The sequence below is a fragment of the Rhododendron vialii genome, chromosome 12a (genome assembly GCF_030253575.1).
Source record: "Rhododendron vialii isolate Sample 1 chromosome 12a, ASM3025357v1".
In the NCBI taxonomy this organism is placed as follows: Eukaryota; Viridiplantae; Streptophyta; class Magnoliopsida; order Ericales; family Ericaceae; genus Rhododendron; species Rhododendron vialii.
This window is the reverse complement of record NC_080568.1, coordinates 9,515,656-9,532,190: the sequence shown is the minus strand read 5'-3', so window position 1 is coordinate 9,532,190 and position 16,535 is coordinate 9,515,656. Positions and strand designations below refer to the sequence as shown.

The 16,535-nt window shown below is 39.7% G+C and overlaps 1 protein-coding gene and 1 long non-coding RNA gene across 5 annotated transcripts; one reads left to right on the top strand and one right to left on the bottom strand.

The window, feature by feature from the left end:
- The first annotated feature begins 319 nt into the window (after positions 1 to 319).
- On the top strand, positions 320 to 15,033 carry LOC131310532 (uncharacterized). 4 transcript variants are annotated; one of them, XM_058337602.1, is made up of 9 exons: positions 2,085 to 2,225; positions 3,301 to 3,435; positions 3,523 to 4,246; positions 5,784 to 5,972; positions 6,064 to 6,155; positions 8,633 to 8,692; positions 8,862 to 8,931; positions 13,518 to 13,721; positions 14,315 to 15,033. In XM_058337602.1, exons 3-9 carry the CDS (start codon positions 3,533 to 3,535, stop codon positions 14,699 to 14,701), a joined length of 1,716 nt encoding a protein of 571 aa, XP_058193585.1. In that variant the 5' UTR covers positions 2,085 to 2,225; positions 3,301 to 3,435; positions 3,523 to 3,532; the 3' UTR covers positions 14,702 to 15,033. The 4 variants fall into 4 exon arrangements, with proteins under 4 accessions (XP_058193586.1, XP_058193583.1, XP_058193585.1 ...); XM_058337603.1 differs by lacking the exon at positions 2,085 to 2,225 and adding an exon at positions 320 to 605 and having other exon boundaries at positions 3,301 to 4,246; XM_058337600.1 differs by lacking the exon at positions 2,085 to 2,225 and adding an exon at positions 559 to 702 and having other exon boundaries at positions 3,301 to 4,246.
- Positions 492 to 2,173, bottom strand: LOC131310548 (uncharacterized). Its single transcript, XR_009195254.1, has 2 exons — positions 2,048 to 2,173; positions 492 to 617 (listed from the first exon to the last, which is right to left on the bottom strand). It is a non-coding gene; the product is annotated as an uncharacterized LOC131310548 (long non-coding RNA).
- Positions 15,034 to 16,535: the final 1,502 nt, after the last annotated feature.

The window sequence follows — 16,535 nt, the reverse complement described above, 5'->3', positions numbered from 1 at the left end:
TCCCCTTCAGTTTGGTTCTGTGTTTATTTATGAAAACCGACACTCCACCCGGCGTACTCACAGCCCCCCGGGGGCCAGGGCGGGTTCACTTCGGCCCGTAAGGATAAATTGAGTTGTTTAATAATAATTTAAAAAAAAAATTGAATGCACTTGTAAAAAATCAGATCAATTTAATATGTATAGGTGTTCGATTCAATTTTTTTTTTTTCCTTTCACAAATCCAGAATCTAAATGAAAAAATGAAAAATTAGATCGAACATCAACACATATCGAATTGAGCTGATTTTTTAATGAGCCGACTTGGTTTTGTTTTTTCTTCAAATTATTGAACGGTGTTGACTCAGAGTGGACCGACGGTACGCCAGGACGTGTGGGGGTGTCGGTTTCCGTAGGTTTCTCGGATAGTAATAGACACTCCAGCACAAACATCACTCCTCGATGCACCCTTTTTCGATCTCCAAAATTGCCTCAACGGGCCGCTTTTCTCGTGTATTTCAGACTTGCCTCAATTGCCTCAACAGAGCATTGTTGGAGAAATTGCTTGAAGAATCTGCATTTCAGACTTACCCGCGAGCGTTTGCATTTCCCCTCTAAAATCCGAAGCGGTAATTAAATATCTCTGAGTTGCGGAATTCCTTTTTCGCGTTCCTTCAGTTTTGGGTTTTGTTATTTTCGGCTCTTTTTAGTCCTTCAGATCAGATGGTAATTTTCTGTTCTTGGCTCTCTTGCTTTTCGTATCTTCTTCTTTTGTTGGTTTCTGTTTCGCTGCCTTTCTGAGATGCAGTTTTGTAGATAACACTTCCAGCCCCTTTGGATGGAGGGGTTTCATGAGACAAGAAAGGAAAGGGTTATGGTTTCTTGTGAAATCTCTCATTTGGATTGAGCATTTCGGTAACAATGGAGAGAAATGTACAAAAAACATACTTTGATTGGCCCTTCCCTTTTCTCACCCAAACTCGCAAAAAATGATTGAGATTTGGTGAGAAAGGGTTCCCCTTTCAAATTTTTTCCTGAAAACATAAAAATACCAATTGGTTTATATTCAGTAATGAGCATAAATAGTTTTCGAGAATCAAGAAGACATTTTTTATTTTCCAAACCACAAGGGTTGGTTTGGTAGTCCAAAGGTGACTTAGAGTTTGTTCTCTCTTAGGTCTCTGAGTTCAAAACTTCATAGGCGTCAGTTTGCCCCGGTTTCAAATTTGCCCCCACCCCCGGCTTTAAATAGGTACTTGCCAGTGCCAGTGGACGGTGGGGTTGGTGTTTTATGCATTAAGAGGACGCTGAGATGGCTCTTTTTAGGAACTAGTCACGGATCATGTATGCAAGCTTGGACACTAATAAAGCATATAGATGTATGACATTGTCCAAAGAATAGGTTGTTTCCAAAAACTGCAGTCGTAAGTAGTTTCCAAAATCTGTTAGCCAAATAGTTTAATGTTTCGTTTTAGAATACAGTAGATATCAAAACAGATAATCATTCATTTCCCTAAAAATCAAAATGCTTTTCAGAAGCAGCTCGCTAACATTCAAAAGGGATTTGAGAGCTGCACCATCATATTTAAATGCGATTTTGTCGCAGGACGGTCAGGTCAGTGTCCAGCAGTTAAGAAATCCGTTATCTTGAATTTAGCTGAATAAGTTGTACGTGTTATTTTGGTATGCTCTTTACATGTAAGTAAAGGTGCATTTGTATTTCTGGATAATCTTTACTAAATGAACCGACAAGGTTAATTTAGAAGTTTCAAGTCTACTAGGGCAAAAAATTGATGGCCTGCTTTGTTTGCTTTACAACTCAAAAAGAATTTTTCAAAAAATTCCCCCTACTTCCAACATTTCTCTTTCTATCTCTCTCCACTTATTACCCCTACTATTTTTCAAAAAAAATTCAAAAACCAATCCAAACAAATTATTGACATTGATGGAAATGTAATCACAGTTGAGTAATCAGTAATCTATGCGGACTTGCTTCACTTCCTGTGCCTCACTTTTCTATTTTCTAGCTTCTTTAAGCTTTTCCTACTTGGATTCTCGGTTCACTCCATACCTTCTACCTTGAAAGTTGAAACCCCTCTCGGGTACGAATTCAAGTTTGTCATCTGTCACATTGTACAAGCTACTGATGGGATATGACGCCGCTAGCAGTGCGACAAAAACATTGGAACCCCACTTGTAATCTGATGTATCCAGATTTCTACGTCGTGTGTGGCTCTACATCGTACAAGGTTACTCTCTATTTACTTTGTTTCATAAAGTATTAGTTGGTCTGCAAAGTGGAAAAGTGGGATTCCAAATATTTTTAGGTCTATGCTGGAGTACTCTTGCCCTTCTTGGAATTCACAACACTTATTGGGTTTTTCTTCTCTCTCTCTGAAGTTTTGGTCCAGAAAGTGCAACCAGTCTGTTATAGTACCCCTCAAGCTTAGATCCTAATTCCTCCCTGTCTGTTTTTAATTGGGTTGTATTGAACTTATGGATGTCTTGTTTTGTTCGAATGGTATTGGAACTATGGATTTTTTGTTTTGTCCACATTTTGCCATTTAAACTTGGGAAAAAAATTGAAAAACAAATATAAATATACACATGGCGTGTCTCCCACCGTGTCCGTGTCCCCATTTTTTTTAGTGTTCCCGTGTCCTATCCGTGTCCGTGCATCATAAACCTCAGCACATATGAGTAATATGACCAAATGGGGCCGTGACAGAATTGTAACATAGTAGCTTCTTATTTTGTCATCTGACATTCAGAAACATAGTAAGTTGGCTATACAAATGAGCTAGTGGTGCTTCAATGACCTTTGGAAATATTGAAATTTTCGTTGTTCAAGAATCCGGAGTAAGTATAGTGTGCGATTTTGATATTTCACTATGGACCATCGCTTCGAGATGTAAATTTTCAGTGTTACTTTGTGATTATTTTGTTTTTATAGTTATGCAAGAAATGACTTGGGAGATATAGTGTCCGTGTAATGGTCAACATATTGCTGCAATGAATTTGAGTTTCTATTACAGTTAATGAGTTAATTATAAATGAAAATCTTGCCCCATAATTATGAATCTTCAGTTTTCAGCCAAGGTCATTTTGCTCTTCTTGGAGCTTTACATTCTCTGCATCATAAATCTTGACATTAGTATTGACCACCCAAGTAATTCCAGTCTGTTGAATTACTTGTAATAACCAAAGTTGTGTGTTGGTTCCTTTCTGCTGTCTGCAGTTTAAAATTTGTCAAGCGAGTTTACTGAAAATTATAATTTAGCATGAACTTGGAAAGGCTAACTGCAATTTATTATTGAATTTCAGAACAAGCTATACTACCGAGTTCAGTAACCTGGTGTTTCTGTATGAATTTCTTGAAAAACTGGCCACCGTGAAGCTGCTTTCGAAAGGGGGTTATTTTCGTTCCTGTCTTTTGATGGCTCCTGGTTGTGGATAAGTGTATGGCAACACTTTTGGTCTCCTATTTCCCACTGCATGTTGAGACGTGGAGGATCACTGAATATCATTTTGCTGTGTGTTCCATAGGAGATTAAACATGAGTGGCATGCGAAAGGACGACTCTTCCCACGGAAGTAAAATGAAGTGGCAAGAAAACCAAAAAACCAAAAGTCATCACATTAAGGACGCCATGCCAGGGAGTGAGCTCTGGACTGATGGACTACTTTGTGCTTTTGAATATATTGTCCATAAGAAATCATTAAGGTCGAAATCTCATTCCAAGATCCATTCTACAAACAAAACAGATAGTGAGAACATACAGAAGCAGGTGCCTATCCATGAATTGACCGAGGCTTCTACTCCAATAGAAAACAGAAGGAAATTAATTGAATCCACATCTCTTATGGAGTTGGGGGATCATTGCAGTACCACTTTGGATGATGACTTAGAAAGTCAGACCTCAGAATTAGGCCCTCTGCATAGCGTTAAAACACATGCGGCAGGAAGTCATTGGGTGCCAATTGGGTGGACTAGGATTTCTGAACTAGTTCAAACAGTGCAAGTTGATGCTGGGTGGGTCTCACATCAGTTTGATATCATGGATGATGAAGATGACTTAACTGTTGCAGATTTAGCAGCTCCTTACTGGGAAAGGCCAGGTGGGCCTAGATGGTGGTGCCATGTGGCTGCAGGTCACCCGGTTGTTGATGCATGGCTCAGAAATGCTCAGTGGTTGCATCCTGCCGTTAGTATTGCTCTGAGAGATGAAAGTCGGCTGATTAGTGATCGGATGAAACATCTCTTGTACGAGGTAATTACTTGCTTAGTTACTTATCGTGTGAACTTGCTAGATTGTTGAGTTTTTTTCTTTTTCGCGTTAGTGACTGTTATTCGAGATGATGTGATGAATGAGTATTTTAGGAGCTGTGTATGGCTACCAGTATTGACCAGATACATATGACCAGGCATGTTGTGTAAGTGCTTTGTGCATGCAGCAGGAGCAGAGCAATGACCTTCATTTGAGGGGAGTCAAACTAAGGAAACCAAAAATTATCAACAAAGATGCACCAATCATCATCTTATATTCTTCGCTTGCCTCTATAACACATTGGATGTAATAGGTTTGTTGTTTTATGTTAGAACCCATGACTTCTATTTGGCTGTTTTAAGAAATAAATTGGAGGTAATATCAATAAAATTACTTTGACTGTGGATTTACATAGTTATCTTAACTAAATTATTCTTTTTGATAAAAGAATTGACTTGGTTTTCTATGGTTTCTTGAATTTGGTACTGAATCAATGATGGTAATTGACCTTCGTATTGCATTACATTGTCGTTGGATTAAGGAGCTCAAACATTGAAAAATATATTGATTATTTGTTGTTAATTTTTTGAATATGTACTTAAGAGTCAAAAGGATTGTGGAAAAATAGGAGATTTCTAACCCCCCCCCCTTCGGGACCAGTCAAGTTAGAGCTCGCCGAAGGCTAGCTCGTCCTCCTTGACAAACCCCTTGCTCTAGCCTCCAAACCACAATCCTACTTAGGTCCCGAGCGGGGTACCTAGGCCCTACTCCCAGCCTAGGATGGTGTATGGAGTTGCCATTAAGTATTTGTGAAGGGCTCATGGAGCCTTGAGAGTGTTAATCAAGCGGTGAAGTGCCTGGAGATGACCTCCCTCCTCCGTGGGTAGAGAGTTACCGAAGGAGGCACTGCTCCTCCGGAGGTAGAGTTTGTGGAGGAAGCTTTGCTTCGGCAGAGGCAAGGTCCGTGGAGGAAGCCTTGTTTCGGCGAACGTAAGGTTCATGGAAGTCTTGCTTCGCCGCAGTCATAGTCCGTGGAGGAAGCCGTACTCCGCCGGAGGTGACCTTCATGGAGGAGGCTTCACTTTGGCGGAGGCAAGGTTCATGTAGGAAGTTAGGGGTCACATGTATGAAGGAGGTTAGAGCTTGTCACACATTGGTTAATTATCACATTAAAAATTAGTATATGGGCCTGGCTTCTACACACTCATTGCCAATTGATTTCCGGATTCCGGTTGGGTGTTTTAACAGTAATAAATGTTTTTTTTCTTCTAGCTAAATAAGATTTTTTCCTTCAAATATCATGAAAGTTAGACTATCCAAGTTTTAAAATTTGGTAAGGGTGTCAGACACATTTCATATCATTAGTCCAAGGTTGATTGTCTGACATGGGTATTTGCATATATTTGGAAGTGCCCACGTAACATAGGTGTTTTCCTTCTAAATATCATTGGATTATGAGCAACAGATGAAAAGGATAATGTTGTCAACTCATTGGAGTTTTGTAGTAGTGGGAGTTGATTATCTTTTGTATCTTACAAAGGTCCCAGTTAGGGTTGCTGGAGGGCTATTGTTTGAACTCTTGGGCCAGTCAGCTGGTGATCCATTTGTCAATGAAGATGACATCCCCATCGTGCTTCGTTCGTGGCAAGCACAAAACTTCCTAATAACTGCATTACACGTCAAAGGTCCTGCGTCAAGCTTAAATGTGCTGGGTATCATGGAAGTCCAGGTCCGTTCTGCTGTAAAGAATCTTCAGTCAAGCTTAAATGTGTTGGGTATCTAATTTTGGGTTGATAATCAAATGATTGTTTTTGTTTCAGGAACAACTGTTTGCGGGTGGTAGCAACTCACCAACAACAGTGCACGGAGTCATTGCACATCTAGCCACCCGCCTTGCTCGATGGGATGACAGGTAACAGAATTGTTTCCAATTGAGTTGGCAAGGCCTTTTTTCCTACCAAAAATGGTGATGAGTGTAGCTGAAACGAGAATGTCGAGGAGGATGTGTGGTAAGACTTTGCAAGATAAACAAAAACCTTCTTGAGATGGGAGGGTAGTACCCATAGAAGATAAAGATAAGAGAAGAGATTAGGGTGGTGTGGACATGTCTATCGTAGATCTGTAGTAGATGCCGTAGTTAGGAGGAGCGATATGGGTAGGGTGAATGTTCCATCAAGGTTTATCTCATGAACATTATGGCCTACACAAAGCTCGATGGAAGGGTCGGCTTCATGTAGCCAGCCCAAATTGATTGGGACTTAGTTCTCGATTTGGTTTAGCTTACCGAAAGTGATGAATATGGATAAAAAAAAATTTGGGAGAAGCCTAATTTGGTACCCTACGACCTTCAATAATGTTCTAGGCTTGAGAAAGTGAAAAATCAGTACGTGTAAAAGAAATATCATAGGAACTACCTTCTTTTCACTCTAACATGGTGCACATGGATTTGGAGTATCTGTATTGCTGATTCAGATGATTTGTTGCGAACTATAGGAATGACAAGGTTTTCTTGTTTATTTTATGTATGTATCCATCAGTTTCTACTTTCTAGACTCAATTTCCACATATGTTTCTATGTGGAGGCTGCAGTAAAAGGCGAGTAACAAAAGCCTTTCAAGATTTTGTGGTTTTGTGCTTGCTAAATATTAACTAGTTAAGAAAGCAATTTGAATTCACTAAGGCCGTGTTTCGATCTCCTATGTACGAAATCTAAGGGACTTGTTCCTATGGAGATTCCCCCTTGGTCTAATTCCACAATGATGATTCCAGTTTTGAGTGATATCTTCAGCAGGATGTGCAGAAGAGCAGCTACAATATCCTTAGAGTGGCCTTCTTCCTAGGCATCGAAGAATCATTCCATTTTTGTTAAGCCAATGTCTATTGCTGTCCTGTTGTCGTGAATCAAAGATTCCAAGTTTGTGTACAGTATCAGTTAGCATAGCAAGGATGAGATATGTCCAATATTTGGGTTGGGAAAAAAATATTTTTGTACTGTACTAAACTGATGTAAGAAAGTGCTGGGGAGTTCAAAATTGTCTTCATCCCCCAAAGTTTGTAGGTTTAGGGTTATAAAAGGTAAAGAAAGCTCATGTGAATCATATATTGGACTTTAGTCAAAATGGATTCTGTTAAATCATCATACTCAAAACCAATTGGCAGTGGGCGAAGAGGCCGCTCAGGCTCATATACTAGTTTTGGAGGTTATAATTAACAGATGTGGGAAAAACTCCCCCGCACATGCGACCCTTGACCCGCATGTCAAGAGCAAACAACGAAACAAAGTGCAATTTAAGGCACAAACAACAGGGCAATCAATAAGGAGAGTCTTGTCCAAAATCCTTGGAAAATCGAGCTATGATACCATGTTAAAGCATCATACTCAAAACCAATTGGCAATGAGTGGAGAGGCCGCCAACGCTCATATACTAGTTTTGGTGGTTATAATTAACCAATGTGGGATAAAGCTCTAACAGATCCAGTTTTGGAAGTGGCATCAAGAAAGATTGTTGGAATTTTGAAGAGGATGTAGTTGTAAATTTTGGTGTAAACTAGTTGTTTTACCAGTTCACAGTTTAATGTATTAGGTTACAGAGCAGAAGTCAGAAAAGGATCACGAGGATTGAGGCTTGACACGGAAGAAGTTTTGGGCTAAACTAGGGCTTACGATATGGTTTGGGCAGTGGGAAATATAGTTTGGTTCCTTTTGTGGTTTGGGTTGCGAAGATAAAGAAGCAGGAACAGTGAAAGAATGAAAAGAGGAAAAGAAAAAGGAAGAAATGTATAAGAAGTATGTTCTCACATATTGTCTACAATCTTCTATGTCACTGGATTAGGCTTGAGCATTAACCTAAAAGTCTTTGAACTCAAGCCTATTGACATGTAATTGTATGCACATGTAGGCCACTTGACTTCTCTTACTACTACTAGGATCAGCCTTAGAATTCTACAATTTTGGTACATAAACTGCTGTATTCTAGACCTAACAAAGACCCAATCGGTTATTTGACCCACAATGACTCGTGGTCTGGGAGTGCTGTCCATTTTCAGCAAAATTAACATCTAGTGACCTTAAGTAGAGCAAAGGATGCATCTTCTATTCATGGAAGAGTTGGATCCGTGTTGTATTCATCTTTCTCTTAGTGACCACATCAAAATCTCTATTAGGATTTCTGTTGAATCTCCATGAAGCATGATTTTTCTTTTTGCATTACCATATGTAATTTGTGTGTACCTTGGTCGCTGAGGTTAATGAATAGGATGAAACTGAACCCTTTCACAGGGGAAGATTTTGTAATGATATGATTTTTTTTTCTAAGATCCCATTTACTGTTTTTTCTATGTTCCTTTGTTCTAAGTTCATAACATATTGTTTTGCCTCTTTTATCCAAGATTTTTTCGGAAGTCCATTTTTGGGGAAGCTGATGCAGTGGAGTTGAAGTTCATGAACAGGTAATTTAATGCACTTGCTGATGTACAGCCATCCCTTTCATCGTGAATTGGTATGCCTGCTCCTGAAAGTTTAAATATAAAAGTACTAATAAATGGTACATAAGTAAAGGAACCTACTCCTGCAAGGTGCGAACCTTCTTTTTAAGCTGATCTTCTTATTGGTGAATAGGAGGAACCATGAAGATTTGAATCTTTTCAGTGTAATTTTGAACCAAGAAATCAGAAGGTTATCGAGACAGGTAATATTGTGTATCATGAAACTGCAAGTTTAATTTGCTGCAGAAAACCATTAACAATGTTATTGTTAATGTTTTGGTAACTTAACCTTCGTTGAATGCTAACAAACCAGAAACATCAGGGCATAGCCACCAAGAGGCCTTTTGGCCCAACGGCATCATGGATGCACTTAGGTTTCTGGAGAATGGAGGTCAAAAGTTTGACTCCTTTTGCAAGGTGCTAATCTAACTTAATTCCAACAGTACTGACTTTTGCTGACCCAAAAAAAAAAAAAAACACATCAGGGAATAGCCCTTTCAAGTTACAAACGACATAATCCAAGACACACCACTGGATTTACAACAAAGCTAAAGCAACAAGAAGCAAACTGAAAATGAAAATATCATAATTGAACAAGAATCTCAGCGGCCAAAACTATGCCACTCCCTTGAAAACCCACAACCAAATAACTTATGGTCATGAGATTCATCACGGGACTGGCAGAGCAAGCTTTTGGTGTGATAAATGATGCCACAACTAAGCAATCTATTATTCGTTGACAATCTACTAAGGGCGCCATTTTGTTTTCCTCCAAGGAATGGGAGGGGACATAGCCCTTAAAGCCTTCCGAGCTGATTTAGCAGAATATACTCCATTCCCCTTCAAATTTCAGAATGGAGTCATGTTGGGAAGGGTTAGGGAGGAAATTAGGAGGGGTGTAGCTATAATCTCCATGATTAATGTATATCTGGGCCTAGGCACCTCAAACGTCCTTGATGGATGATGGAATCAACTGTAGCATACGAGGACCTCCCAAGATTGAACAAAATAGTATCTCCAAATCTCTTACATAAAGGACCAAGGGGATGCCAATTATCTAACCACAAGAAGGTAGTATGTCAATACAAATTGTATATATGTCGTTGAACTAGGTCCCTTAGCTTGAATATCTTCCTTATGGTCAACTTTGCATTTGTAGAGATCCTTGCGTTCCACACACTTTACTCCTTGAGCATATAAGTATGTGTTACACGGTCTACCCATCTCTGGTACCTAGTTCTGATACCATGACACATTCTTGGGTAGAACTCGACACCAAAAGCTATTGAAGTGAGGGTGCGCTCACCCTTGTATGATTCGTATTACTTTGGTACCCAGGCAATGTGGAACTTCGCTTCACATGAACTGATTTGATCCAAAGAATGTCTGTTTTTTGCTAATTGCATATTTTTTCTACTTGCTAAAGTTTTATTCCAAGGGCTTTAACATTCTAAAACCCAACCCACCTTCCATTTTTAGGACACAAACAGAAGTCCAAGAAACTTTAGCACCAGAGTTCTTAAGTACGGACCTGAACATGAAAAAGCTCTTAGCATTTCAATATCATGTAATACTTTCTGAGACAGGATAAAGATAGAAGACCAGTAGACTTGAATGCTAAACAACAATACTTTCATCAGTTGCGGTCATTAGACAATATTTGTTACACCAAGACTGGAGTCTACCCGTTAGGAGTTCTGTATGAGTGAGTATTAGAGAGTGAGGGTAGTATTGTAGTTCTTCTTTATGTAAGAATTGTCAACTATTTGTCATTTGGTTGATGATTTATGGATTTTTAACATGGTGCACTTAGTAAAATTCATTTTCCTGGTGTTTAGCATTTGAAGTATCGGTTTATGGTATTTTTTGCTCGTTTTTCTTGTCTAACTTCACCATACTTCAATAAGGTCCACACCTCTCCTTGCATCTAGATCCCAACCGACCTTTGCGACTCGGTTTGCCTTTCGCCCTAAATAATTATACCCTGGTCAAACCTTACCTATGTTCGACTTTGTTTGCTAAAACCTACCTTCAATCCTTTAAGTGGGTTGCCCAGCCGCTTTCAATCTCTGTTCACCTTCCTATAGCCCTGCTTTTGGTTTCTTTCTTCCCACAATTGATCGTTCTTTCTTGTTTGTAAATGCCTTGGTGTTCATGTCTTTGGTTCTACTTCACATGTGGTGTTTTGCGCTATGTTGTTTGTTGCTTTTTGTTCTACCATGTTGGGTTCCCATGTTTGGGTGCTCGGTTCTGTTATTGTTTATTGTTGGTGATGTGTGATACCCGTTTCACACGGTGGCTGGTTGATAGTTGTTTATTCAATTGGTTGTTTTTCCTCGGTTGTTCGTTGTTGCTTTCTTGCTGGCTATTGTGGTTCTGCTTCTTGATTTGAGGTGATTTTTTTATCATGGCTTCTAGTTTTGTTTCTGTTTCTTCCTCTACTGTTGTTTCTATTGGGTTTCCTGTTCCCCTTGGTCGTTGTCTATTTCCTCTACGTTGTTGAGTAACAAAAATTATGCCCCTTGGGCTATAAGGGTGTTGAGGTATCTCTAGATAAGATCCAGTTTCATTCCTTGACATCCTCCAAAAGAATCAGATTCTAAATTCGCTGCGTGGACGGCTGGGGATGCTCGGGTTTGAGTTGAGTCCAAGAATTTTGATTTTTAGCAGGACCACAACCCCCTCCCTCTTATTACTGGGAGCACCAACCTTTCTCCTACCTCTTCCCCTTACCTACTTATTAACAGTGGGATCTGCAAGAGGAATTAAGTGTGTATCTAGCATTTTAGTGATCACTTCTCCCAAATTGTCATTTTCACTCTGCGCTTTTCATTAGTAATATTGTTCTCATCACCCAAAGAAGCAGCAAGAGCAGCAAAAGAATTCGATTGCCTCACCACAGGAGAGTCAACAACACTAGGCAAATCTTCATCAATAGTCACTCCTACTCCTCTTTAAGGTTGCAGGCGTGGTCTTTGGGCTCTTTTAATCACCAGTCATAACTTCTTTAGCAGTTTTCTCCTCATTGCCATCCCCTACCAGAACCTCAGTAGCATCCCCTGCCAGAATCTCAGAGCCTCTGACCTTTTGCAGAACCAGCTTCCACCACCCACTCGGAACCTTTTACATGTGGATCCTGAGCGTTGGCCTAAGAACCGCACTGAGCTGCTGCAGGCTAGGGTGAGCAAATATCCGCCGGTACCGTTCGAATTGACCAACCCAGAACAACCCGCACGTCCACGGTCAGTTTTGTTGTGTGTCACGGTCGAGACCGGGTGAGCTTAACTAAAATACAAATTTCAGGCGGGTAATGGATCTGGAAACATTAAACCCGCTTTAGCCGACCCTACCAAAAATCAAACTGTCTTATCTTCCTAATATGCTCCACTATTCTGGTAGCTGTCAAAAGTTAATTTCTTTGATAAAAGCTGTCGTGTGTTATGTCTCAATGATCCAGAGGGAAAGTATTTGTAAAGCCTGTCATGTTTATCCTTACTCAGATTCTCTTTCCTCCCTACAGATCTCTCTCCTCTCTAAAACGCTCCATCTCCCTTGGATCTCTCTCTCCAAGGCCCTCTTCTCTCAATCTCCCAATTCTGTCTCATTATCCAACCTTCTCTTTCACCTCACTCTACAACCAAATAATGAGAACAAAAGCTGCTGCTATCTCACTCTCATGATACAGATGGAAAATATGGAACACTGGTGCCATGGAGCAGTCTGCATAGGATGCCGACAACCTTATTTCTGGTTTCTCAATTACAAAAATGGCGACCACATCGAAGCCTTCCTCTCTCTGTCATTTATTTTAAAATTCAAAGAAAACATTTCGTACCTAATCTATTATGAATTGTAACAATTTCATGAATAAAATCATGAAGAAAATGTAACCAACAGTCGCATTCTCTCTTTTCCATTTTCTCTGTTTGTCTCCATGCATGGGTATTTCTCAGTCTCCATTAGTTGGACTCTCCTCTTCACCTAAATTTCAGAGAAAAAACAAAGCTGTCTTCCCTACATACCAGACTGCCAATTAAAGGGGTGGACTTGGTCGAGTTCGACGATTAATTCAGTCAGCAATGGGTGAGGAAAATCAGAACCCTGACTTCAACGGGTCAAGTGACGGATCAAGGGTAAACCCGACCTGTGCTCACCCCTACTACTGCAGGCCCCATTGGTATATGACCATGGGTATTTGACCAACTTCCCTGGGTATTTTATCACCATAGAGATGCTAACACCATTGTGATCAGATCAACTTAGAAAATCAGCTCCCGCCTCAACCTCAACGCGCACCCTATCCTAACTCAACCATTGGTTATTTTCTGTCAAGCTATCAGCATACAAAGGCTTCATTCCAAAATTCTAATGGAACATTCTGGATCTGCCATTATCGATGTTATCTATCGTGTAACACCAAATAGGATTGAAGCTCGAGTTATGGTAGTCAGGGAACTTAATGGTGTGGCATCAGTTCTAGTTTCACCTTCATTCTGTGTATCTAATTCTGATCCCATGTACTTCCTTATGAAAAAGAAATCTTGGACAATGTATTGTTCTAGTAGTGATGATTTGAAAATCAACATTGGCATCTTGATTTTCCAACCTTCATATCTTATTCCCAGTTAAAGATATCTAATTTTCTATGCAGCCAGTAATGGTAGTATTTGAAGTTTTGAACTATATTCTTGGTAGCACACCTATTCATCAGTTCTTCCTCTTCTTCTTGTCTAACAAAAGAAATCTTAGAAGAGAAAGAAGTTTGAATTCGATTCACCATTTGATGCAGGTCATTAGAGTGAAATGGTCACTCCATGCAAGAGAGGAGATTGTGTTTGAGCTTCTCCAACATTTGAGGGGCAACACGACAAAAAGTTTGCTGGAAGGAATTAGAAAGAGTACAAGGGAAATGATTGAGGAGCAAGAAGCAGTTCGTGGTCGTTTATTTACCATTCAAGATGTCATGCAAAGCACTGTACGCGCATGGTTGCAGGTTTGTGTGAAAACATGCGATACCCAAGTAATACCAACTTCACTGTGTATACTAGATTTGTTACAATTTAAAGGATGAAAGGGTGAGATAGCAGTAGTTACTGTTCAGCAAGTAACTATACATTCATGATTTGTGGAGAAAAGCCTGCTAAGATAGTTTGTTGGTGGACTGAATTGTAGGAATTGTTTTAATGGTCACTTATTTGCCAGTTTCAGAAGGAAAGATTTTCTGCATTTTTGTCTTAAAAATATGTGGTTACTTTGTTAACAAATTATGCTTCGGCATTTCATGGCTATATCCTTCTAATGTAAGATCCAATGTACGAGGGATATAACTATTTTGAATGTACTTATGAGATGCCCCAGCTCTCTGTTTTCATGAAAATACCCAAAAAACTTTGAGGGGATTTTTTTCAGATTTTCAAGAAAATACCAAAATTATGTTTTTGAATTCTTTGAACCATCGCTGCTTCAAATATGGAATGCTGGTTTTGTTTCTCAAAAATAGTTTGTCATCCATGGTATCTGTTGTGATTATGTGCATGGGAAAAGAATTCGTTAAACCACCCCGACTTTTTTCCCTGTGAATTTCAGGATAGAAGCCTTCGAGTGACACATAATTTGACTGTCTTTGGCGGATGCGGCCTTGTCCTTTCAATCATCACTGGACTGTTTGGAATCAATGTTGATGGGATGCCTGGAGCTGACAACACTCCATATGCATTTGGTCTTTTTTCAGCGGTCCTTTTCTCGTTGGGAATTGTGCTAATTGCAGTTGGGTTGCTCTATCTTGGGTTGAAACAGCCGGTGAGCGAAGAGCAGGTTCAAGTTAGGAAGTTGGAGCTTCAAGAGTTGGTCAAGATGTTCCAGCATGAGGCGGAAACTCATGCCCAAGTTCGTAAGAATGTTTCTAGGCATAACTTGCCACCAACTAATGCTGATAAGTTTTTGGATGATGCCGATTACTTACTCATTCACTGACATTTTTCGAATTTGAATTCCAACTCCTTGCCCTCATCAACTGGTGGAAGTTGTTTCAAGGGAATCGGTTCCCCTTTCTTCCCCTCCTTTTTCCCTGTTCTTGGAAGAAGAGTGAGTTGGAGTGCTCAGGTAAGATAAAGCACGAAGGAAAACTTTTGCAAAGAGATTTGCAGAAGGAAAGGAAAAGAAATAAGCAAAAGAAGTGTAACAGCTAAATATATTCTTAGTTTTTCTCACATTGTCCATTCTTCATATGACTCTACAAATCCAAACACAACCTGAAAAATTATTGTTTCTTTCTCTATCTCAAGGCTATTTATCTCGTCTGGCAACGGCAATCTGCAAAAGACATTCTTACCTCAAGATCAGATTGCCTCTTCTGATCGTAGTTCGTAGTTAACGCTGTTATTTTGTTCTTTTGTTCTTCTGATCGTAGTTCGTAGTTAACGGCGTTATTTTGTTTTTGAGGTGCTTGAAGTTTCAGTAATGAGTAGTTTCTTTTAGGTGTTGAGAAAATTTTGGGTACGGGAAGGATATTGCCACGTGGTGTCCGGCACCCCATCCAAGCCATCCGAAACACTTTAGGACGGCTCAAATTTGAGGGGGTGGTTCGTTCTCCTCAACGGGCATGACAACACTTTAGGACGGCTCAAATTTGAGGGGGTGGTTCGTTCTCCTCAACGGGCATGACAGCCGTGCAAGCCTTGCACGTCGTGCCTCACCTATTCTATTAAATTATCAAACCATCCAAGAATCCACGCTTGACCATTCATGTTTGGAACAAAACTAAATGGCGACGATTTCCACGTACCATGTGCAATCGGACACTCGAAAAATATACGTGAGAATGTCTCACAGTCAGCTTTACAATTCAAGCACGATAACTCTTTGGTAACTTTTCTCCTAAACAAATTCTCCCGAATTGAGAGAATACCATAAATGCATTTCCAAACAAAATGTTTGAGTTTGTTCGGAACAGGAAGATTCCATACCTTTTTCAACTTCTTCTTGTCAGCTTCACGGGAAGTGGATCCCCTTGGCGTAATCCACGTGAAGAAAATTATCTTTCCACCACACAATTTGTCACTTGCACTACAAAATATTGAGTCCGTACAAAAAAATTTGTTTGTCCAGTGCATTGAACGGGTACAATACTTGTATAGTATATACACATGTGTTTTGCCTTCAAAAAAGCATTCAAACCTTCCATTCTAATTTTCTAGATTTTTATTTTTATTTTTTTGGTTTATTAAAATTAGAGAGAGAAACGTGGAGAGGAGAGAGAGAGTAAAGACGTAGGGAGGGGGTATGACTATGGAGGAATAATTATTCTATGCTCTTAAGACATCGCCACGTAGTGTTCCAAACTCATTCTTTATCACACATATGACTTCCACTACATAAAACGGAAAAAATGCTACCGTGCATCAAACGGAATTGGAAAAAAAAACGAGCACAACACTACTAGTACTATTTAAGTTATAAAAAAAGTACTATTGTTTAAAATATTTCGGGCAAAGACAAGATGACGTAGTTTTTTTTGTTTTTGCCACAGTATAATTTAATGGGGTATGTTAGGTTAGCATAGGAGTGCATGGATTATCCATACCCTGACTCCAAATTGCCTCCGCCACCAAAAAGAGGGGAGGGGTGGGCAACCAACTACACTTGGCAGTGGTAATCAAGTTTGTATTTGCAAAGAGATTTGCGGAAGGAAAGGAAAAGAAAGAAGCAAAAGAAGTGGAACAGCTGAATATATTCTCTCTTTCAATTCCTTGTTTCTTTGCCTAGGTGGCTAGATATCTTCTTAGTTTTTCACTCATTGTCCATTCTT

Coding starts and splice junctions, on each gene's coding strand:
- LOC131310532 (XM_058337603.1), top strand. CDS start 3,533: ATGAGTGGCATGCGAAAGGACGACTCTTCCCACGGAAGTAAAATGAAG. Junction 5,973..6,063: donor TGGGTATCATGGAAGTCCAG/GTCCGTTCTGCT, acceptor TTTTTGTTTCAG/GAACAACTGTTTGCGGGTGG. Junction 8,932..13,517: donor TCAGAAGGTTATCGAGACAG/GTAATATTGTGT, acceptor CATTTGATGCAG/GTCATTAGAGTGAAATGGTC.